We start from the raw sequence: 22774 nt of genomic DNA, 5'->3' as shown, positions 1-22774 counted from the left end.
CTGGCTGGGGTGGCTGCAGACAGGGCCTCTAGCCTGCAGTGCTCCTTTGGGGTGTTCCTGGAGAAAGCAGAGAGTTGTACCCTCCTCTTATATTTCTGCAAACAGTGGGAAGCCTTGAGCAGGTAGGAACATCAGGTGTGTTGCACTGCTGGAGTGCTCAGGGTGAAATCAGCCTGGCACCGAGCCCTCCACCAGTGCCATGTGCCCTCTGCTTTTCCTGGAGGGGCTCTGGCTCCTGCGTGAGCCCACTGCCGAGGAGTGTGGTGTCCTGACTGCCTGGGGCACAGCAGCTGTTTGGGAAGAAGGATGGAGAGTTTGGCCAGCTCCTCTCCTGATCCTGATGTGGCCACGGCCCCTCACTGCCCCATGGCTGCCTGGGGAGGGATTTTCCCTTGCAGGCCTGGGAATGGGACCCAAACCACTCCCTATGGGGGATGTCACCCCGTGCCCCCCGGGTGCAAAGGTGGCTGCTGGGCACCCCAGGCTCAGCCAAGCACTTGGTTCCCCAGGCACTGTGCCAGGGCCACCAGGGCAGTGTGGGGGGTCCTGGCTGCTGCCGTCTCCTGCTGGCTCACCGCAGGCTGGCTGGGCTGTGCATGGCCAAGCCTTTGGCTTTTGGGCTTTGCAGACCACCACCTTTGCATTCGGTCCTGGGGCAGAGCGCCAGGGTGCAGGCTGCTGCCAAGCCATCTGAGCAGCACTTCCAGGTACCAGGAGGGGAGTGGAGCAGAGCTGGCTGGTGTTTGTGCCAGTGTGCACGTAGGGCAGCCTGTGCTTCTCCCTGCCAGCTGATCTGGGGCAGCACATGGGGCACTGCTCAGACCTGCTCCCTGCCAGCCCCGGGGAAGCTGTGCCCTGCCTCTGTCGCCCTGGGCAGTGCTGCAGCCCCTCTGTGGTGGCAGGGACAAGGATCACTGCTGGGGGCAGTGCCTGGCTTCCCCTGCCTGTGATTCAGTTGGTTTGTCTGGAGACTTCATGCTGCCAAAGAGGTTTAGGAGCAGGGCTACAGCCCTGGGGCTTTGGGGTGTCTTGTTGGACAGGAAAGCTTTTCCGGGAGTTGGTGGCCTGCTGCCAGGGGTGCTATTTCCTTCCCATAAAATAAAAAATAAAAGTCTAAACATTTTTTTGAAAAAGTTCTTTAATTGTGGTTTTTGATGCTGCACAAAAATTAATGTGAGCCCATTATTATTAGTATTAGTAATAGTAGCATTATTATTTTCTCCCTGCCTCGTTGCGTAGCCGGTGGCCACCGTGCCAGGCTAGTGCCTGGAAATGATGTCAAGCCGCCAGCTCTGCGCGGAGCTGGGGGAGCTGGAGCCCTGAGCCCGTGCCCTGGGCCGGGCTGGTCCTTTGGCTGCTGTCCGGGCCACATGTGCCCGTGCAGGAGTCCCAAATCATCCCCCCAGGGGCCCGGAGAGGGGTGGCCCAGCTCTGGGGTCTTGTGGAGGGTCCCCATCACGCACACTTTGGGGGTGTCCTCCCCAGCCCCACAGTGCAGGAGGAGGGTCCTGGACGCGTGCGCCATGCCACAGCCACGGGACAGGCACTGGAAAGTCAAACGTTGCCTATTGCTTTAAGTTCCCTTGCTGGCCACGGGCACTTTTTTATTTTTTTCTCTCGCGCTATGAATGGGTTTTGCTGTAAATTATAGCTCTGCGCACATTCCCTCGGGCCGAGGAAAATAACCTCTGCCGAAACGCCAGCCCGGATCGCTGACTGGCTCCCCTTCTCCGCTCCCTAATTGAAACCAAATGTGCGAGATGTAGGATTGTGGGATTTCTGGCCGGCTCCCAGGAATCCGCAGAATGCGAGCGAGCTCCCAGAGGCATCTTGCATCAGCCCGGGGAAAGTTCGCTCCTCACCTGGCTCCCCGGCCCGGGCGAGGGGCGCGGAGCCCGCCCGCCCTCCGGCGTTGCGGTGAGTCCCTCGGGGTCCCTCAGGGCTGTGTGGGGCTGTGGGACCCTCCCGGCCTGGCGCTGCGGCGGGACACGGCTCTGGCGGAGCCCCGGCACAGGGGCTGGGGTGTAGCTCTGCCCGGGAAGGGTCTGGGGCAGCAGCAGGGCATTGTCCTCACTCGGGGGGTGACAATTGCCCCCTTTTCTCCAGCTGACCCCACAGCGCCGGCGGTTCCCCCCGTGCCTCGTGCCAGGCCGGCGTTTCCTGGTGTCCCTCCTCAGCTCCCGCCTATGTGTCTGTTGGCAGGGCTGGCGGCAGCGCTGGTCAGCCAGGGAGGCCCTGCTGTCCCCAGGGTCCCCTAGCCAGGCGCCGGGTCACACTGGGAAGGGGAGCACACGGCCACTGTCCTGGTGCTCGTGAGCATCGTGCCCCCGTGCTGGTGCTGGGAGCCCACTCGTGGCTGCCAGCCCTGGGTGGAGCTGGGGCGATGCTGTGGAGCCCTGCTGGCGGCAGGGTGAGGGCTGGGAGCCGGGCTGGGAGCGCCTGGCTGCCAGGGGGCACTCGCAGGATGCAGCACCCGCAGGACGGAGTCCCGAGGTCCCCGGCCGTGCCCCTGGCAGCTCGGTGTCCCCAGGCTCCCGGCTGTGCCCCTGGCAGCTCGGTGTCCCCAGGCCCCCGGCCGTGCCCCTGGCAGCTCGGTGTCCCCAGGCCATGCCCCTGGCAGCTCGGTGTCCCCCGGCCGTGCCCCTGGCAGCTCGGTGTCCCCAGGCCATGCCCCTGGCAGCTCGGTGTCCCCCGGCCGTGCCCCTGGCAGCTCAGTGTCCCCGGGCCGTGGCCCTGGCAGATCGGTGTCCCCAGGTCCCCAGCCGTGCTCCGGGCAGGTCTCGCCAGGGCAGCTGGAGCCATGGGGATGTGCTGGCTGCTCCTCACACCCTGGACAGCTGCGGTGCCCCGGGCTGAGCCAGCGAGCCCGTGGCTGGGGAGGCGCTTGCTGCTGCAGGAAATGGGGCTGCATCCTGCCCAGAAAAAGTCTAAAATGGCATTTTTGGAAGGCAGGAGGACTACGGGTCCCGGCATGCTGCGCTGTGCTCCCGCCAAGGCTGCCGGCAGCACGGCATGCTGGGGGCTGTAGTGCCAGCTGGGGCAGGCATCCTGAACCCCCTTATCCAAACATCCTTGGGCCGGGCTCACAGCGAGCCTGTCATCACTCAGGGACATTCCCTGAGTGGCCTTGACCTGTCTCACGCAGCAGGAGGGCAGCCCCAGCGCCGTGTGAGGACTGGGGCTCTGCAACAGGAGCCGTGGAAGTCCTGGCAGACTGGACACACCAGACTTGTGTCCAGGACCTGGTGTGCACAAGGGGTGCAGGCTGCTGCCGTCCAGCCCCCTCCCCATGCATGATGCATCCTTCTGATGAAGCAAAGGTGGCAGTGCCCACCTGGGAAGCAAGCTGGGGCCCTCGCCCAGCTGGGGGCATCACTTGGAACAGCTGACAGCAAGAGGGACCATGGCTCCGGTGAGGGTACAAAAGCAAATTTAGTTTCTCCCCCAGTTATTACCCTTGGTTATTTCAGTGGAATAAGGAAGCAGGGAAATAAGGGAAAACAACAAACAAGCAGCAGCCAAGGGAAACTCAAAGCCCAGGCGATGCCAGGGAGGAGCTCCAAAAACTGTCTACACTAAAACTTTCCAGTGATTGAAAAATTTCAGCAAACATTTTCAGTCAAAACGTTGCAAAGCCATCCCTTTTGCAGGGCTGGTGGCACAAAACTGATTTCCAGCTGGGCTGCCAGTACTGCCCCTGTGCTCGACTGTGTGTCCCTTAGCCCTCAGCCTTGTGGCCTGAGTCACTGTCCCCTCACTGTCCCCCAGCCCCACACCCCTGAGGAGTAATGAGCACTTCCCAGTGGCTACGTGGGGATGATTTCCCTATACTAGGCTAAATGTAAATGCATTCCCTGCAGGACATTGCAGCATGTGGTATCCTGATGCTTTAAGAGTTTACTCAGCCTGAAAGAATAGTGGGAAAAATATCCCTGGATATTTTTTGGAATGCAGAAGGAAATTAAGATTTTAATGTTGGTGGGGAAGTGGCCGTCATCAAACGCAGGAGCCTCTTGTGTGTGCCTCTGGGCAATGCAGCCGAAATTCCCAGTTGCAGCTGAGTTAGTTGCAACTAGCAACAGTTTCCCAGCTGGGAATAGGGGGAAAAAAAAGCAACTACATATTGTGCTTAAAAAAAAAAAAACACAAAAAAAAAAAAGGGAAAGAAAGGAAAGTTAGAAAAAAGGGGGGGAAATCATCCCAAGTGGAGGTGTTTACTTGTGCCTCCTGCAGAGATTTGGTGCTTGGCAGAGTCCCCCAGGAATCCAGCAGGGCACTGTGGGGTGCAGAGAGCTCCTTGCAGAGGGCAGGTGGCAGCTCCTGGGGTTTTGCTGTCCCTTTGGCGCTGGTGTGGCCACAGCAAGCTCCGCTCTCGCTCCTGCCATGCCAAGCCCCAGCTGTGGCAGCGCCCAGGGCCATGCCCAGCGCCTCCCAGCTGGCTCTGTGGGGTGTGGGCAGCTGCTTTGGGTGTGTTTGGCCTTTCTCTCGGTGGTGGGGACAAGGCTGTGGGGTGATGCAGGGACACAACCAGGCAGTCACCTGCAGCATCAGTGGTGTTGGGCTGGTTCAAGGAGGTGCCAGCCAGGACATCCCTGGTGCAGTGGGCTTGGCTGGGATTTACCCCAGCAGCCAGGCCCTGTTTGGCCAGGAGCTGTAGTCCTTTTAACCCCCCCAGGTTAGAAGGTTGCTCTCTCAAAGGTTAATGTGCATTTGAACTAGATTAAAACAGCCCTTTTAAACAGAAAGAGAACTGATTGCATCTGGTACTGGTGTGAAAGTGTCCTCTTGGCAGATAAGGGGGGCTCAGGGAGCCTGGGGCAGGGCTGGTGACGTTTGGGGGCGTCCCTGGTGCTTCCCCCGGCATGGTGCCAGGCCCCGTGGTGGTGGCCAGAGGTGTGTGGGCACCGTGGCAGCTGTTGGGCCCTGGGGGTTCCTGGCAGCTGAGGGCCGGCCAGGGCCAAGGCCATGGCTGTGGTGACAGCCCTGGCACAAGGGCAGGCACATCCTGGGGAGGTCCCCTTGTCCCCTCTGAGGAGAGGCCCGGCAGCACCAGTCCTTTTTCTCCCCAGGCCCCGTTCCCAGGACCCCCAGGTCCCCTCCAGCCCCATCCCATGCTCCCCTCGAGGCAGAGGGTGCAAGGTGGCTCCCACGCCCTCTGTCACACTTCTATGTGTCACACAAGGCCCTGGCAGCACTCTGCCATTGGGAGCTATCCCAGTAAATACCCTGTAAATCTCGGCTGATTATCTGCTCTCTCTCAAAGCCAGCAGGCAGGGAACTGCTCTGGCACCCTGCTATTATTGTCTGATGTTATGGGCTTGTGCAACTTCTTATTTCAAAGGCAGCCAAGGGTGAGCGGCCAGGCCAGAGCCTTGGTGCCCAGTGCTGGCCCCAGGGAGCTTCCCGTGGGTCCTGTGGCCATTCCATGTGGATGTGGCACACCATGGCTCCCAGGGGTGGAGTCTGCCATCCCTGTGACCACCATCACAGATCCGAGCCTGGGGCTCTGTTCCTCCTCCGAGGCCGAGGTGGGGACACGGGGTCTGGTGCAGGAGAAGTGCTCCCACCCTCAGCTGGCTGCCCCAAGCAGGGCTGGCGTTTGCCCCAAGTGACGAGCCCTGGTTCTGTTTTCACAGGACTGCCGACATGTCGGCCACCCCCAGGCCGGCCCTGCTGCCGCTGCTGCTGCTGCTGCACGTGCCACGTGCTGCCAGAGGCCAGGTCAACCCCGGTAAGTCAGACAGGGACCAGGTGGCTGCAGGTGCCAGAATTTCGTTTCCCTGGTCTCTGCTCCTGCCAGATGGCCAAGTTTGGACTCGCATCGTCTCTGTCGTCTCTGGGATTTTCTCAGCTCTGGGAGCAGCCTGTGATGGCCCCCAGGCCTGCAGCTGCCTGGTCACTCTGCTGTCCTGCACCTCACCTGGGCACCTGCAGTGACCTTCAGAGCCCCCCAGCGTGCCACAGGCGCCGTGTGGCCCCTGGCAGGGTGCTGGACATGGCAAAGCACTTCAGCCCTGGGCTCTGAGGGGGCCCTTGCCCAGGGGGGCTCACTGAGGCTGGAGGCTGCCAGGTGCCAAGCTATTGTTTTCTCTGCTGGGCTGTGCCTTCTCTGGTGGTTTTGCAGCAAATCAAGGCTGGCTTTGGTGAAGTGGCTTGACTGGGTGCCTGGCTTCTGCTCAGAAACCACAACACTGCGCCGGCCAGCAGCACAAGTGTGTTTAGATGGCTGTTCCTGCAGGGCTCAGCCCCATCCTGTGCTGCAGGGATGGACAGAGCCCAGGTTTTCCCAGGGTTTCCCCAGGGAGTTCCTTTAACAAGTCCCTTCAAAGGCTTCTTCCATCTGTGGGAGGAGTTAGCTGGGTCTTCCCTGGAGGTTGCACTGTGCTTATTTAGGGAGGCAATCCTGTTTCTCCTGCAAACATCAATGGCTGGCAGGATTGGATTTGCCTGGCCAGGATTGTCATTACCAAGACAAAAACACAGGGCTGGCCCTGTGTTTGGCAAGAATTGAACGGCAATTCAGCGGGAGCTGTGCTCTGCAGAGCATCACAAGTGTGAGAGCAAGAGACAAGAAGAGATGCTCCCCCTGTGCCAAAGCTCACGATGAAGATGCACCCATCCTTGTGCCTGAGGCAGGATATGGTCCCGGGGATGGTGACACGATGGGACGTGGGTTCTTTGTGGGTGCACGGCCCCGGGGGCTGTGGGGTAGGAGGCGGCTCAGGAGCCGTGTCCTGCCAGTCCTTGCCCCTCGGTGCGGGTGTTTGCTCGGGGCGGTGTGGCAGGACCGCGGTGGGCTGGAGCCGGCAGCCAGACTGTAAACACGGCCAAACAAGCCGCCCTTTCAGCTGTGCTCTTGGCGGCCGGGCGTGAAAAAATAACTGCTGGGAAGCAGCGAGGATGCGGTGCTGAGGGAGTCGGCTGCCTCTCGGGGGCGCAGCCCGCCCACCACCCCGGGTACTTTTCCACTTGCAGCCCCGCCAGGAGCAGGGCTGGGGGTGGGAGCTGAGGGGTCATCAGGGAGGACGAGTGGCTGTCTTGGTCACTTGTTCCCTCAGGCAGGGACAGGGAGCAGCGGGCAGCGCGGCACAGTTGCTGCAGTGAGGTTTCTGGGCAAGTGGCCCCTCTGGAGCGTGGGGACAGCAGTGCCAGCTCACAGGCCGTCCACCACAGCCAAGATCCTTGCCAGCAAGGCTGAGGAGATCCCTGGGGACAGGGCCCTGCGTGCCCGTTAGGCCTTGGAGCCACCTCCCCTTCTTCCCACTTCACTGGGAGCTGGGCTGGCATCCGCTTCTGGCCAGAGGCTTCACTTGCTTGAGAAGGTGCCTGCTTTGGCAGGACTGTCCCTGCCTTGCTTCGTCCTCTCTCTGTGAGCCAGAGGGAAGGAGAGTGCTGCCCCGGGGCACAGTGGATGTGGCCCAGCCCAGGCCATTTCCGTGGAGGGACTCCCTCCTGCTCAGTGCCCTGCCGGTGTCATTGCAGCGGTGTGTCGGTACCCCTTGGGAATGTCAGGTGGGCACATCCCTGACGAGGACATCTCAGCCTCCAGCCACTGGTCTGACTCCACGGCCGCCAAGTACGGACGGTGAGTGTGGGCACCCTCCTGCAATAGCCACAGCAGGGTCTGGGCTGGCATGGAGGGAGAAGGGGGACGTGGGGCTGGTCTCAGCCACCTGCAAACAGCTCCTCCACTCTGATCTTGCAGGCTGGACTCGGAGGAGGGCGACGGAGCCTGGTGCCCCAAGACCCCAGTGGAGCCAAATGACCTGAAGGAGTTCCTGCAGATTGACCTGCAAGCCCTGCACTTCATCACACTGGTGGGCACCCAGGGGCGCCACGCCAAGGGCCACGGCAATGAGTTTGCCCCCATGTATAAAATCAACTACAGCCGGGATGGCACCCGCTGGATCTCTTGGAGGAACCGGCACGGGAAGCAGGTGAGGAGACGGGTGGGGGCTGCATTGGGTGGTGGGTGAGGAGGCTCCTCCTGCCCGTCCCCACCATGCTTCTCTCTCTCCAGGTGCTGGATGGAAACACCAACACCTACGACATCGTCCTCAAGGACCTGGAGCCGCCCCTGATCGCCCGCTTTGTCCGCTTCATCCCCGTCACCGACCACTCCATGAATGTCTGCCTGCGCGTGGAGCTGTACGGCTGCGCCTGGCTGGGTGCGTGCTGCGGGCCCCTGCCTGTCCCTGTGTCCCCACACTGGGGTGCTGGCCATCCCAGCGGGGGCTGTCTGTCCTGCAGCACCGGGATTGCTGGGTGTCCATGCACTCACCCTTCCCTCCCTGCAGATGGGCTGGTGTCCTACAACGCGCCGGTCGGGCAGCAGCTCATCCTTCCTGGAGGCACCATCATCTACCTGAATGACTCAGTGTACGACGGAGCCTTTGGGTACAGGTGAGGACTGGTGCCATGCTGGGCACCAGGTGAGGGGCATGTTCCTTCCCTGCATTTTCAGGCTGATCCTCAGCAGAGCAAATGCTTGCGGTGTCCTTGAGGTGAGGGACATGGCCAGCTTGGGAAGGCTGCACATCATGAGGGGGTCAGTGTAATGAGGGAAGCAGCTCCAGCCCTTCCCTTGGATTTGCTCTAGCTGCGCCACATGTTCAGCACCCCACAGCCTTTTCCAGAGAGAACATCTCCAACAAAATCCCCCCCTGAGTGTCCCAGGGCCTGTGAGGAGCTGCTAGGGGGTGCTGGGTGGTGCAGGTTTGTGGGGCTGGCAAGAGTCACGCTCCTTCTGTCCCTTTGCACATGCCAGCATGACAGAGGGCCTGGGCCAGCTGACGGACGGGGTGTCGGGGCTGGACGACTTCACGCAGACCCACGAGTACCACGTCTGGCCAGGCTACGACTACGTGGGCTGGCGCAACGAGAGCACGGCAGGCGGCTACGTGGAGATCACCTTCGAGTTCGACCGCATCAGGAACTTCACCGCCATGAAGGTCCTCACCCCCCCCGCCCTGTCACCCTCCCCGTGCCCTTCGGTGGCTGTGCTGACAGGCTGCCCCACAGGTCCACTGCAACAACATGTTCGCCAAAGGTGTGAAGATCTTCAAGGAGGTGCAGTGCTACTTCCGCGCCGACGCCAGCGAGTGGGAGCCCAGCGCCGTGTCCTCGGTGCTGGTGCTGGATGATGTGAACCCCAGCGCCCGTTTCGTCACCGTGCCTCTGCTCCACCGCATGGCCAGCGCCATCAAGTGCCAGTACTACTTCGCCGACACCTGGATGATGTTCAGTGAGATCACCTTCCAGTCAGGTACTAGTTGCCACGAGCCTCATGGGGACCGGGCTCTCCTGGGTGGGAGGCTCAAGGAGGTGGTGGGGCTGTGGGCCATCCACACCCCCAGCGTGATGTTCTCTTCTCCCTGGCCAGATGCAGCCATGTACAACAACTCAGTGCCCCCCGCCGAGGCACCCGTGGTCCCCACCACTTATGGTAAGCATGGGAAGCAATGTCACCCTGTGCTGGGTGGGCCCTGTGCCCCATCCCACACAGGAGAGGGGCAGGGGGTCTCCCCATTCCCCACTGTGACCGGCCCTCTCTGTCCCCTTCTCCGGCTAGACCCCACACTCAAGGTAGACGACAGCAACACGCGCATCCTGATCGGGTGCCTGGTGGCCATCATCTTCATCCTGGTGGCCATCATTGTCATCATACTGTGGCGGCAGTTCTGGCAGAAGATGCTGGAGAAGGTGGGCAAGGGTGGTGTGGCTGGTGAGGTGCCTTGCGGTGGTGGGGTCATTCTGGGCAGGTTCTTCTGGGAGCTCAGCACGGAGAAAACAGACTCCATGCAAGGGCTGATGCTCCCTTCCCCTCCTCAGAAAGGCTTTTCACCCATCTCCCAAGGAAGGGGTCTTAGCTGAGCAGGGTGGTGACTTTGGAACTTGCCTGTTTGTCCATCCCTCTGTCCTGAAGCTGATCTGGGGGACAGGAGCCTGGGTGTGTAGGGTTCTCACCACAGCCACCACCTAAACAAGGTCACTCACAGAACTGATGAAGCCAAACCCTTTTCCATAGAGGCAGACAAGAGAAGGGGGGAACATGAGGACAAACTCAGGCAGGAGTGTCCCTGCAACCTAGGGACAAGGCACTAGAGAGGAGGTTTGGTCACATCCCTGGTACCATCCTGCCCATGCTGTGGGGAACCCCACCTCTCTCCTCCCTTGCCCCGCTGTCACAGGCATCACGGAGGATGCTGGATGATGAAATGACCGTCAGCCTCTCCCTGCCCAGTGAATCCAGCATGTTCAACCACAACCGCTCCTCCTCCCCCAGCGAGCAGGAGTCCAGCTCCACCTATGACCGCATCTTCCCCCTGGGGCCCGACTACCAGGAGCCCTCCCGCCTGATCCGCAAGCTGCCCGAGTTCACCGCGGGGGAGGAGGACACAGGTGAGAGCCAGGACACCCTGCATGCTCACAGCCATCTCACAGGTGGCAGCCAGGACACCATTCACGGAGCCTGCTGCAGCCCCCTCTCTCCAGCCCCAGCTTTTGGCCGCTCTCCAAACATTTTGTCACAGGGGGAGAGGTCACACAAGTCCCCATGAAGGTCACACAAAGCCTGTGACTGAGAGCCATCAGTGACATCCACTGCCAGACTAAGGTGTATCCCACTGTCATCCTTGGGATGCTCTGGCACCTCTTCCTCAATGACGTGGAGGCCAGGCATTGATCTCTGCTCCCCTGGGGCTCAGGGCTTGGTTGGTGTTTGCCCTTGGTGGGGAAGGAGTGGAGCAGCCTGTGCTGCCTGCAGGAAGGCAGCCCTGGGGGGCTCTGGGGCAGAAGGGGCAGAGTGTGAGCAGCCCCAGGGAGCAGAGGGTGCAGGGCAAGACACCCACGGCAGGGCTGGCCCCGCTGTGTCCCCCCAGGCTGCAGCAGCCCCACCAAGCCATCGCAGGCCAGCGTCCCCGAGGGCGTCCCGCACTACGCCGAGGCCGACATTGTGAACCTGCAGGGTGTGACGGGCGGCAACACCTACTCAGTGCCGGCCCTCACCATGGACCTGCTCGCTGGCAAGGATGTGGCTGTCGAGGAGTTCCCCAGGAAGCTGCTGACCTTCAAGGAGAAGCTGGGGGAAGGCCAGTTTGGGGAGGTGAGCGGGAACTGGGCCTGCTCCGAGCAGGACTCAGGCAAAGCTCTTCCCAGCTCGCAGGGGCTGTGGAGGCTGTCAGTCAGCTGCCCCTTGCTCCGCCAGGTTCACCTCTGTGAAGTGGAGGGGATGGAGAAGTTCACGGGGAAGGACTTTGCCCTGGAGGGCCTGGATGGCAGCTCTGACCGCCCCATGCTGGTGGCTGTGAAGATGCTGCGAGCAGATGCCAACAAGAATGCCAGGTAGGGGCTGAGGGGGGCACACACCCCAGCACTGTCCACGTGCAGAGCCTCACCAAGAGAGCTGGGATGCTTGGAAAGCATTCCATGTCTCCATCAGCCGTATGCTCAGTGCAGCTGCAAGGACCACACACCTGAGCTCTCTGGGAATGCTGGGCTCTCACACGTCAGGATCCTTAGTCCTCACCAGCTCCCCAGTGCCTACCTACCTGCTGAGCCCACCCTGCAGCTCATCTTCTCTAGTCCCAGGGGAAGGGGCCCACAGGTCCTCGGGAGGCTTGGGTGGGCGGGTGGCACTCTTGGCCAGTCTGTGCTCACCTCTGTGGCCCTCTGGGTCTGTCTATCCCACCTGTGTGGTTTCTGTTCCGGAAAGGAATGATTTTCTGAAGGAAATCAAGATCATGTCACGGCTGAAGGACCCCAACATCATCCGGCTGCTGGCGGTGTGCATCACAGATGACCCCCTGTGCATGATCACCGAGTACATGGAGAACGGGGACCTCAACCAGTTCCTGTCCCGCCAGCAGGCAGGCGGCCCTGCACCCACCGTCAGGTAGGGCTGCCTGGGAGAGCAGGGGCAGGCAGTGCTGCTTGCTCCTGGGACACCCTGCCTGGAGCACCTTCTGGCTGTTGTCCTTCCTGCCTTGTGCTCATTCGTCCCGTGTGCCCCCGACAGTGACCTGCGGTTCATGGCCACCCAGATCGCCTCGGGCATGAAGTACCTCTCGTCCCTCAACTTCGTGCACCGGGACCTGGCCACGCGCAACTGCCTGGTGGGGAAGCACTACACCATCAAGATTGCCGACTTTGGGATGAGCAGGAACCTCTACAGTGGGGACTACTACCGCATCCAGGGCCGGGCGGTGCTCCCCATCCGCTGGATGTCCTGGGAGAGCATCCTGCTGGTACACGGGGCTGGGGCTCCTCTGGCGGACACTGACATGGCTCTGGGGATGCTCACTGCCATGCTTCCTTGGGCTGGGGGGTGCAGGAGGGATGGCAAGGTCTCTGTTCACTGCAGCCCAGATTTGGGATGAAGCATGGGGACAACGGGAGTGGTGGCAGCTTTTTGAGGCAGGCTGGGAGGGGACTGTGGTGATTTTTGATGTGCCAGTGCAGGACATCCTTTAAACGGGATGCTTGGCATTTTATCCTGGCCGTGGTCAGGCCTGGAAGAGGGAGCAATGTTGGTCTTTACCTTTGCCAGGAGCTGGGTCCTTGGCAAGTCCAGAGCAGTCACTGCCAGGCAGACCTGTTGCTCACCAGGCTCTGGCCTCAGGCAGAAAGCAGGTCTGTGGGGCCAAGCACCTCTCTGTGACCAGACCTGGATGCTGAAGCATCCAGAATGAGGTTTTGATCCCCGAGCACCTGGAACTTCTGGGCAAAGCCCATGCCTGACCCTGCTCTGCTCCCTCTGGCCAGGGCAAGTTCACAACGGCCAGTGACGTGTGGGCGTTCGGAGTGACGCTGTGGGAGACCTTCACGCTGTGCCGGGAGCAGCCCTACTCCCACATGTCTGACGAGCAGGTCATCGAGAACACCGGCGAGTTCTTCCGCGACCAGGGCCGCCAGGTAGGGACGGGATGGACTGGACAAGAGGACCAGGGGTGCACCTAGGCCATCAGGGGCCTGGGGAGGGACTTTAAGGTGACCAGATAGGGAGCTTGGCTGTGAGGCAGCTATGGGACAGGCACTCCTCCGGGAAGGAGTCCTGGTGAAGGGCCCATCGTGGCAAACGCTGCACTTTACACAGCCCAAGGCACTGCTTGCTCACTGACCCCACTGCAGCTTTTAGGGTCTGGCAGAGAGGCAGGTGTCCCCAGCTGCCTCACTGTGCCACTGGGTCATCTTGCCCCTGGGCACACGGCAGCACAGCCCCCACCTCGGGCCATGGAGAGCTGGGGCACCCTGAGATACGGGGCTCTCCAGGAGCAGTTTGCACATTGGTTTCTGTGGCAGTAATTCTCTCTTTGCTTTTCTGCTATTTGTTTTGCAGACCTACCTTCCCCAGCCCATGCTATGCCCTGACTCAGTCTATAAGCTAATGCTCAGCTGCTGGAGACGGGACACTAAAGATCGTCCCTCCTTCCAGGACATCCATCGTCTTCTCCAGGACTCAGCCAGTGAGGAATGACCCTCGGCTCCCGCCTGTGCTGGTCCCATCCTTCCCTGTGCCCAGAGGAGCCCCAGATGCAAACCAAAGCCACTTCACTCGGACTTAGCCATAAACCCGGAGCGGCTGCTCGTGTTCTCATTGTGCAGTGAGGCCTCACAGGAGGCCCCCAAGGACAGCAAAGCCCCACGGTGTGGGACAGCTCAGACCTCCCTCTTCCCCGCAGGCCTGAGCCCGGCAGCGGCTGGGGGAGGGTTATTTATTGGTGCAGCCTGTTCCTGGTGACAGGGACTGGGACAGAGCGGCTTCTCTTGCCCGGCTGAAGGGGACAAACTTCAGCTGGACTTTCTCCATGAGGAAGCTCAGCCCACACGCAGGGCAGGTGCCTGGGGAAGGGATGTGTGCAGGTGTGTGCCTGCTGGAGCAGGGACAGACCAGCAGCCACCACCTGCTTCAGGAGGAGTTGGGAGCAGCCTGCGGCTGTGCGATCGCGGGGTGAAAACAAAGACTCCGCGGGCATTCGGGGCTTTGGACATGCCACATGGAGAGGCAGGAGGCACCCTCCCTGCTGGCCAGCCCCAGCTGCACAGGGAGAAGACTGGGGGCGCTCCCGGCACCTCACCCAGCTGCTGGAGTGTGCAGCCAGGGAGAAGCAGGCATCCCGGACCGAGGGGACATTCTCTCACTGACCACAGCCACTCCAGGGCAGCTCAGCTGCCCAACAAACGCATTTTGGATGCCCCACGGGTGATGCATGGCAGCTGGCAGCAGGATGCTAGTACCTTTTAGTTCCATGGGGAAATCTCCAGGTCCTCCTCCCCCAGAGTTAACCCACGTCTTCATCTGCCAGGAGAAGAATGTGTATAGCAGAGTTTCATTGGCAGCCTGCGGCAACAACCCCGCAGGCATGGAGCAGGGCGCTCCAGCTCTCCCTGGCTCTCAGCCTGGGATCACAGTCCAGCTGAAGCCCCTGAGCTGGGCTCTGCCACCCTGAGCATCCCACAGCATTCTGGCCCCAGTCCATGCTCCCGAAGCTGCCAGCATTCTGAGCAAACTGGGCAGGTGCCAAAGCCACGGGCCCTGGCAGGTGACCCACCAGGCCCCAAACTCGGACCCTCCTGCGGCTGGGCAGGAGGAACTGTGGACTTGGGGGGTCCATGGTGCCCTCCGCAGTCTCGTACGCACTAGCTCAGCCCCAGCAGGCGCGCGTGGCACGGTTCCCGGTACCCCGTGGCTAAGGCATGTGTATATTCAGTAGATGCACCTATGTGTAGGGGCCAACCCGCTGAAGAGACACTCGGTATGTGATCTGGCTGCATGGTTTCCTTGTGGCGCTTCTGCAGGCAGCTCAGCTCGCCTCCCCCGAGGGCACCCCGGGGCTGGGGGGCTCTGGAGCTGCATCGTGTGCCTGGGATGTGGGGTGGAACACAGGTAACCGCCCGAGACTTGGAGCCAGGGTGATGGAGGGAGCAGCTGGCTGACCCACACTAGCTGTGTGTCCCAGCGGGTGGGAGGGAGGATGCTCTGAGGCTCAGCAGCCATGTGCAGCAGCAGGGCCGGGGCAGGGCGGTGTGCCTGGGCGAGGGGAGGGCAGGGATGGTGGCTGTGCCCCGCAGAGACTGACAGGTCTCCCGCGTGCTCCTCCTGCCTGCGACACATCATGGATGCCTCATCCCTGCTGAGCGTGTCGAGAAGAGGACGGGCCTTGTTCGTGTCCTGGAATTGGTGTCTCTCTGCCTGTCCCGCTCCGTGCTCAGGGTGCGTTGTGGCCCATCCCAGCCGTGCCTCAGCGGGCTGGGGCAGGTGGGGCGCATCTGCAGCTCCCGGGGCCCGGCCACTCTGCACCATCGGCATGGCCCCGCATTCAGTAACAGGCTGGGGGGTCTGGGGGGCAGCTGTGGGGTCCGCCGTGTCCATGCCCTGCTCCGGCCGGGACCCCGCCGGCAGCGGGGCGTGTCCCCAGGGGGGGCGTGTCCCCAGGGGGGGCGTGTCCCCAGGGGCGGGGCGTGTCCCCAGGGGGGCGTGGTCACGGAGCGCGCCCCGCTGGCCCCGCCCCCCGCGCTCTGCTCATCATCACGCCACCGGCGGCGCGGGCCCCACCTCCCTGCCGCCCGCCGATTGGTTGCGGGGCCGGGCGGGGCGGGGCCGGGCGCGCGCAGAGCTTATAGGGCGGGGGCGGCGGGCGCGGGGCAGCGATGGAGCGCGTGGTGCTGGTGACCGGTGCGAGCGGGTGAGTGGCGCTGAGGGCCGGGAGGGGCGGGCTGGCCTCGGCTCCGCTCGGGTTGGGCTGGGTCCGGTTCGGCTCTCTCTGACACCGTCCCGTTGCAGCGGTGTGGGGCTGGCGCTGTGCAAGCGGCTGCTGGATGAGGATGGCCGCATTCACCTCTGCATCGCCTGCCGCAACGAGCAGAAGAGCGAAGCCACGCGGGACCTCATCCTGGCCACCCACCCCTCTGCCCAGGTGTCCACCGTGGAGATGGACCTGGGAAACCTGGCCTCCGTCCTGCGGGCCGCCCGTGAGCTCCGCTGCAGGTACGGGATCTGTCCCCATGGGACACCCCCGCCCGCGCTGCGCCCCGCCGGGCACCCCTGACCCCTCCGACCCGGCTCCCGTGCTCTCTCCACGCAGGTTTCAGCGCCTGGACTTTGTCTACCTCAACGCTGGGATCATGCCCAACCCGCACGTGAACTTCAAGGCTCTCTGGCACGGGCTCCTCACCGGGTAGGAGTGTTGCTCCAGCCCCCGCCTGTGGGCAGCACGGGGCGCTGGCACCGCCAGGCCGTGCCCTGGGTGCCGTGCTGAGGAGCCCGCCTCCCTCCGGTGCGAGACAGAGCACGGCCCTGGGGATGCCCTCCCTTGTGGGGTGGGTTTGCCGGCTGAGTGCCGTGCTGCGGTGGCCCAAGGCACCCAGAGCCACCTCTGCTGCCAGGCGTGAGCCCCGCTGGGCGCAGGGCAGGGCAGGAGGTCACCCAGAGCCTGCAGCCCCTGCCGCTGCCTGAGAAATGCTGCTGTGCTGAACTCTGGGTCTCCTCGCTGTTGTTGTGATGCCAGGGTAGGTTTCTGCAGCTGTTCAAAGCTGTGGATCACAGCAGTTTGTGAGGGCCATGGTTGGTGTGAGCGTCGCTGCTCTGTAGGCAGCACAGTGACCTGTGTGAGTCTGACAGAACTGCTGGGCTCTTGAGCTCTCTGCCAGACTGCTTTCCTTGCCTGCATTAGGCATGGCCCGAGGCCTTGGCTGGATGCTGAAGCTTGACTAAGTTATCTGAGAGTGAAATGAGGGAAGGAGGTGTTTTTAACAGTACTTTACCATGGGAAGGTGAAGGAAGGGACAAGACTTCTCTGGTCTAGTGACTATTGAGGCACTTGCAAATAAAGGGCCTGTGATACTCTCTAGACGTTTCCCATCTATTTTGTTAATGGTTTGATGTTGCTCTTGATAGCAAAGCTGTGTGTAGCCTGTGAGGTGAGGGTACTGCTGAAGGGCTCAAGTGGGGAAGTGGTGGATTCCCCCTGGCAGTGTTCCTCACTAACTCCTGTTCTTGGCTTCCAGGAAGCTGCTCCACATGCTGACCACTGCAGAAGGCGTCATGACCCAGACGGACAGGCTGAATGGAGATGGGCTTCAGGAGGTGTTTGCTACCAACCTCTTTGGGCACTTTATGCTGGTGAGGCTTCGCACGAAGATTGAACCCTCAGTCTGATGTTTGATGTGGGTAGGGATGGGTCTGGGCAGTACAGATCTCACAGGTTCAGATGCTGATGGAGGCTGCAGCCTGACAGATAAAGAATGACAGGACAAAGGCTTGACATTTGTTTAAATGAGCAATAAATGGTGACTTTTGTTGTAAGAGTTAATATAATTTTGAGGTTACTCTAGTGAGCCAGCAGACAGAAGTCAATCATATGTAGCTCTCCATCCAGGATAAATGCTAAGGCTTGGCTGTATTAAATTCTGAGGTGCTCAACTGAGCTGTCCAGCCCAATGACAGCTGCTCATACAAGTGTCTGCTCTTGGCTAGTCTAGGAAAAGCTGTCTGGGAAAGCTGAGAGAAGCTCACAGCCTTAGGTGCTGTAAAGTGATACCCTAAGCCTGGGAAACTGCTGTGTTAAATAAGTTAAGGATTCTTTTTCCAGGTTCGTCAGCTTCAGTCTCTGCTCTGCAGCAACGAGAAGCCCTCGCGACTCATCTGGACCTCCTCCAGCAATGCCAGGGAGTCTGCCTTCAGCCTCTCTGACTATCAGCATGCCAAGGGGCAGGAATCATACAGTTCCTCCAAATATGCTACTGACCTGACCAGTGTGGTTCTGAACAGGAAACTTAATGACCAGGTGATGATGGGGTTTGTGTTGCTGCAGAAATCTAATGAGTTGCTGCTGTTTGTAATTATCATGACGTTGTTGTTACCTAGTTGCATTCATTCACTCATAGCAATCTGATGCATTCCTTAGTGCACAGGTAAGAACTAAACATGGCTGAGGTTGAGCTGGTGGTGTGGGGGGTAGGGAATCTGCCAGAGAGATTGCCAGATTCTGGAGTTCTTGCCAGAAGGACTTCCCAAAGTGGGAGATTTCGGGAGCAGTTCTTACCTTGCAAGCTCTACTCGTTAGATCAGAATTGATGTTAGAGAGCAAAGAGCCTCTGCTTTTTTCAGGTGTCCCTGCCCATCAGCACAGGGCTGCTCTGGCAGTGCTGCCTGGAGCTGCAGGCTCTGCTGATGGCTCTGTGCTGCTGCTCAGGTCAGCCAGGGAGCTGTACAAGCCACTGCCTTCCCTGTCCTGGGGCAGTGATGGGTTGTGCTGGCAGCTGCAGCTCTGCTCCAGCAGTGGTGCTTTTGCCACTCTCAAACACTTCTGGAGAAAATGGTAAGAGGTAGTCTTTAGTCTGACTGGGCTGTAATTTTTGGGATATCTGCTGAGCTGCATGGAGATTGCACCAGGAGGCTGCATTTTCTACCCTGGGGGTTTGTAATGGGCATGGATCAAACACAAACCTTTGGACCTCTTAAAAACCACCGCATCTAATTGCTCTCTGCTCTGGTGCTTAGTGGAGTAACAAAGTCTGATGTCTGTACACACCCTCTCTGGCTGAGGAGCACTGGGAGGGAAGCAGCATGACCCATTCTTTGAAGTGTGGTGTAATTGCACACTGACTTTGTTTCTTCTCTGCAGGGTCTGTATTCCAGTGTTGTTTGTCCTGGGCTCGTTATGTCCAACATGACATACAGAATTTTGCCTATTTTTCTGTGGAAGCTGCTGATGCCCATCATGTGGTTGGTGAGTGGATGTCCTGGCTGGTTTTGGGCTGTGACACACTTCACTGCAAGTGATGTACAGCACACTTTGGCTCCCTGCTGCCCGTGTTGGTGTAGATTTCTTCCTTCTGTTGGGCTGGGCAGGCTGGACCCTGTGTAAGCCTTGCCCTTCTCATCTTGGGGCCCAGTTTCCAAGCTGAGTTTGGAGGTTTGGTGCTAAACACTGGCAGAGGAGCAGGGGTCAGCCCTTCAGCTACAGCAGTGTTTGTCAAAGCTCCCCTTGGAAGCTTTGCCAGTTCTGCTTGGGATTGTGAAACACCATCAGCTTGCTGGCAGCAGAGCTCGGGATGTGGCCCCAGCTTGGCCCCTGTGCTTTGAGATGCTGTTCATTTCTAGAACAACCTGCTTTCCAGTGGTGTTCTTTCCATTCCTCTAGAAGGCAGTGTTGTTTTTTTCTTTCCAACCCTATGGAAAGCAAAGCTTCCTGCTCTCTGTTGCCTCCCCATCTGCTTCCTCAGAAGTTTCCTTGCCTTTCTTCCTCTGGCCTTCAGCTTTCCAGGTTTGCTGCAGTTCTGTCCCTGAAGGCTGCCTATGAGCCGTGATGCTCTTGCTGCAAGAGTGGCCTTTCATCTTAACCTGCCCCAGTTGCAGCAGCTGATCCTGATGGATCACGTTTCTCCTGGCAGCAGAGAGGCAGTGCCTTCTCAGTTGTCCCCAAGGCTGGCACTCCTGCAGATCCCCTCTGCCATTCCTGCCCTTGAGACCCTTCCAGAGGAGGCACCTGCAAGGTGTGTGTGGGCTGTTGCTCCTGCCTTGGGTGATCTCTGTGTGGGACCATGGAGTGACACTTGCTGGGGGGCTCCAGAAAGCAGTTTGTGTGATAAGGGATGCTTTAGTCAGTGTGCAGTGTTACCTGTTGCCCAGTTTGAGAAGCACTTGTACCTCTGGTAGATTATCTGGAGTGTTTGGGCTGCTCAGGGCTTGCCAACAAACCTTGGGCCATGGTACAAACTCTGCCATGTCCTTCTTTTCCCCTCAGATCCGATTTTTTGCCAAAACTTATACTCTGACGCCCTATAATGGAGCAGAAGCTCATGTAAGTAGTTCACAATTTGATTTTAGCATTGCTTCCTTCTGAGTAGCTCTTCTGGGGTCTTGTGGCTTGAGCAAAGAGCCTCTCAGCGAGGCTGGTGGGTGGGAGCTGTGTGTGACCCCCAGCTGGCACACAGCAGTGAGTGTGGGAGCCAGCTGTCCCCGGGGCTGCTCAGCCATGTGGAGCTCTGTGACCTTCACCCAGTACCCATAAAATAAATGGTTTTGGGAAAGCATCCTGGCCAGGGAGAATGATGTGCAGCACAGGGGGTGGAGGTGGCTGATGGGGGGCACAACGTGTCTCAAACACAGTGGGAGCAAGTGCAGCCATGCTGAGCTGCTGTAGCAGAAACCTCCATTACTCTTGGCTGAGGTAGGTCACAACTGAAGGGAGCCAGCTCAGAACTTGACAGATCACATCTTCCCCTGCTTGGTGGGAGCTCCTGTGGTGTCTTCTCCCGTGTCTGCTGGCAGTCGGGTCTTTGCCCACAGGCGTGGCTGGGACAGTGTGTGCTGGACTTGTACATCTTTGTGGTGTTCTTCCAGGTGTGGCTGTTCAAACAGAAGCCAGAGTACCTGGATGCTCTTGTCAAATACCACAGCTGTACTTCTGGACTGGGGAGATGCTACGTGGAGCCTCGAAAGGTCAGTGGAGAAGGAGCTTCCTGCTGCCTCTGCCATCTGCTTTGTATGGGAGGGCTGGTGCCAAGGGTGTCCTGTGCCTGGAGTGGAAGGAAGATGCTTGTTGAGTGCTAAGTAGCAGGAGGGGATGTGGGGTTACCTGCAGTGCTTCCTAGAGTAACTCCAGCCTTAGGCTGGAGTCTGGAAGACAGTGGAAGTGATGATCAGAACGGGTTAAGTGTGGGATGATACTTTCCCAAAATGTGTTCTGGCTTATGTCCGGGTGACAGAGCATGTCTGGGAAGGTGGAAGCTCTGGAAATGCACCCTGCTTATCCCCAGAGCTGCCCTCGGTGTCTGCACTGGCTGCCACCAAGGGATGGTCTCACAGTGCTCTTTCCTTGCCTTCCAGATGGATGTGGATGAAGACACTGCTGAGAAACTTTACCAGAAGCTGTTGGAACTGGAGGAGCAGAGTCTAGAGAAATACCATGATCTCTTAGATTAAGCAAAGCTAGTCTCAGTGGGGTGAGAGTCTTGTATCAGTAACCTGGGGTTTCTTCATTCTGGTGCTACCTGTGTTGCCAGCTGTTCTGCAGGCACATGGCTTCAGACACAATCTTCCTTCTCGACAGAAGGTGAACAGTTCCTGAAAATGGAAGTGTGAAAACTGAAGAGAAATACTTAGACCTTTGGCTATGGGATTTTTCTTTTGGCATAAAACTGGAGACCTCGAATAGGCAGAGTCTGTCCTAACACAGTTGCAAAGTGGTGTCTTGCAGAAGCATGACTGAGCTGTGTGTGGTTCAGGAGCAGCCTCAGAACCTGTGGTTTCCATCTGGCTCAGGGCAGTAAAGGCAGCAGTCTGGGGTGCTGCCCTGCATCTTGGCTCTGCTGGTGTTTGTGGATGGCTCAGACACATCACCTGTGGCTCCTCCTGATGTGCCTGAAGGCTCACCTTCAGCAGAGCTGCCTTACACTTGTTCACCAAAGCTGGGGCTGCCTCTGCAGACCTGCTCAGCGAGATTGAACCTTACTGGCAGGCAGGGTCTGCCCAGCAGCTGAAACCAAGCTGCTGAAGAGCTGGCCTGAGAAGCACACACCTGCCTCAACTGTGAGGACAGATGCCTTGCTGTCCCCTGGGTATGGGCACTTGAGGGTTTTAACCATGACTGGCTTGAAAGGGTGATGTTAACCTGGACTCAGGGCCAGTCTGCTCTGTTTAGAGCAAGAGTGAGAGGTTACCATGTTGTTTTATCTATTTAACTCTTTTTATATAAATCTATTGTACCAACCATTCTTCCTGTTGTTTATCTGGAGACTTTGAGCAAGTATCTGCCACCAAGTAACTTCAAGTGCTGTAATGAATAAACAACTGAAATTGAGTTGTCCTTAATGCAGTGGTGTTTTTACTCCAATATCCATCTACTTTTGACTTGGAGGCTTGGCAGGAAACTTAATTGGTGCCTTGTGCTGTAAATCCGTGCATACCTGGGAAGTGTGGAGCCTCTCTGCCATGGAAGAGCTGTCAACCACCTTTTTGGCTTGCTTCTTCAGCTAAGGAAAGACATGAGTGATTTCTAAAGACTTCAGTGTGGTTTTGTGTGCTGAGCGCCTGTGGGAAGCCTGAGACTATTTCCCAGCCTTAGGCTCTTGGGAGATGTCTTGGTGCTTGCTCACCCGCTGTGTCACATAATGACTCTTAATGCTTAATGCACTAATTAATGGTTTAATGCACCTCCCTGGGGCTGCCTGGGGTCGGGTGCTGTTGGAGTGGGAGTGCTGCCTGCCCTGGCTGCTGCCTCCTGCCAGGGTGCCACAGAGAGGGGCTCTGCTAGGAAACCTGCTCAGAGCTGGCAGCCAGGAGAATGCAGGCTCCTCATGGCCTTGCCTTGCAGGGATGCGCATTCAAAGGGTCTTGCTTTCATTTTTTAATTTCTTCCCATCCTCCGCTGGTTTGGAGCAGAGCAGAGGGGTGCTGGCAGCAGAGGTGTCTCAGTGTTGAGTTTGGGCTGAGGGGACCCTCCCAGCTCAGCCCTGAGTGAGGCCTGAGCCCAGCAGCACTGGTGTGGGCAGCAGTGTACTGGGTTTGGCCAGGCAGTAGAGCAGAATGAGGAGCTGGCCATTGTGGGGTGCTGCTTCCCTCAGCTGTGGCTGGAGCTGTGAAACAGACTGGGCTGTGCTTATGTGGGTGTTTATTTAATGCAATAAAGCCAGTCCCAGCACCAGACCTGCATTCTGTGGCTTTGTTCAGCTGTGTCCCAAAACACCCTGGGACCAAAGCCCTCTGTTTCTGGTGGAGTGCCTTCCCTGCTCCACAGGGAGAGTCAGTGGCTGGTTCTCCTCCCCACAGCAT

General features: G+C 59.2%; 2 protein-coding genes across 2 annotated transcripts; both read left to right on the top strand.

Annotated features, from left to right (window-relative positions):
- Positions 1–1746: 1746 nt before the first annotated feature.
- On the top strand, positions 1747–14319 carry DDR2 (discoidin domain receptor tyrosine kinase 2). The gene is made up of 17 exons (XM_054286237.1): positions 1747–1917; positions 5637–5731; positions 7483–7585; positions 7706–7937; positions 8021–8168; positions 8298–8403; positions 8768–8951; positions 9022–9265; positions 9383–9445; positions 9572–9702; positions 10191–10401; positions 10881–11104; positions 11207–11343; positions 11714–11893; positions 12017–12245; positions 12763–12912; positions 13337–14319. Exons 2-17 carry the CDS (start codon positions 5647–5649, stop codon positions 13472–13474), a joined length of 2565 nt encoding a protein of 854 aa, XP_054142212.1. The 5' UTR covers positions 1747–1917; positions 5637–5646; the 3' UTR covers positions 13475–14319.
- A 1316-nt stretch (positions 14320–15635) lies between these two features.
- Positions 15636–22172, top strand: HSD17B7 (hydroxysteroid 17-beta dehydrogenase 7). The gene is made up of 9 exons (XM_054286245.1): positions 15636–15683; positions 15782–15985; positions 16083–16175; positions 17005–17119; positions 17589–17783; positions 18624–18728; positions 19746–19802; positions 20345–20443; positions 20831–22172. Exons 1-9 carry the CDS (start codon positions 15649–15651, stop codon positions 20924–20926), a joined length of 999 nt encoding a protein of 332 aa, XP_054142220.1. The 5' UTR covers positions 15636–15648; the 3' UTR covers positions 20927–22172.
- Positions 22173–22774: the final 602 nt, after the last annotated feature.

The sequence above is a fragment of the Melozone crissalis genome, unplaced genomic scaffold, assembly GCF_028551555.1.
Source record: "Melozone crissalis strain CALT ecotype California unplaced genomic scaffold, PUWL_Pcris_2 ptg000045l_1, whole genome shotgun sequence".
NCBI lineage: Eukaryota > Metazoa > Chordata > Aves > Passeriformes > Passerellidae > Melozone > Melozone crissalis.
Note: the sequence above shows the minus strand (reverse complement) of the source record. Positions and strands in the feature narration are given on the sequence as shown.

Excerpts from the sequence above, each read along its gene's own strand:
- DDR2 (XM_054286237.1), top strand. The coding sequence starts at position 5,647 with ATGTCGGCCACCCCCAGGCCGGCCCTGCTGCCGCTGCTGCTGCTGCTG. Across the intron at positions 8,169-8,297 it reads GTACGGCTGCGCCTGGCTGG|ATGGGCTGGTGTCCTACAAC; the intron begins GTGCGTGCTGCG and ends CCCTCCCTGCAG. Across the intron at positions 10,402-10,880 it reads CGCGGGGGAGGAGGACACAG|GCTGCAGCAGCCCCACCAAG; the intron begins GTGAGAGCCAGG and ends GTGTCCCCCCAG.
- HSD17B7 (XM_054286245.1), top strand. The coding sequence starts at position 15,649 with ATGGAGCGCGTGGTGCTGGTGACCGGTGCGAGCGG. Across the intron at positions 17,120-17,588 it reads TCTTTGGGCACTTTATGCTG|GTTCGTCAGCTTCAGTCTCT; the intron begins GTGAGGCTTCGC and ends TTCTTTTTCCAG. Across the intron at positions 19,803-20,344 it reads ATAATGGAGCAGAAGCTCAT|GTGTGGCTGTTCAAACAGAA; the intron begins GTAAGTAGTTCA and ends GTGTTCTTCCAG.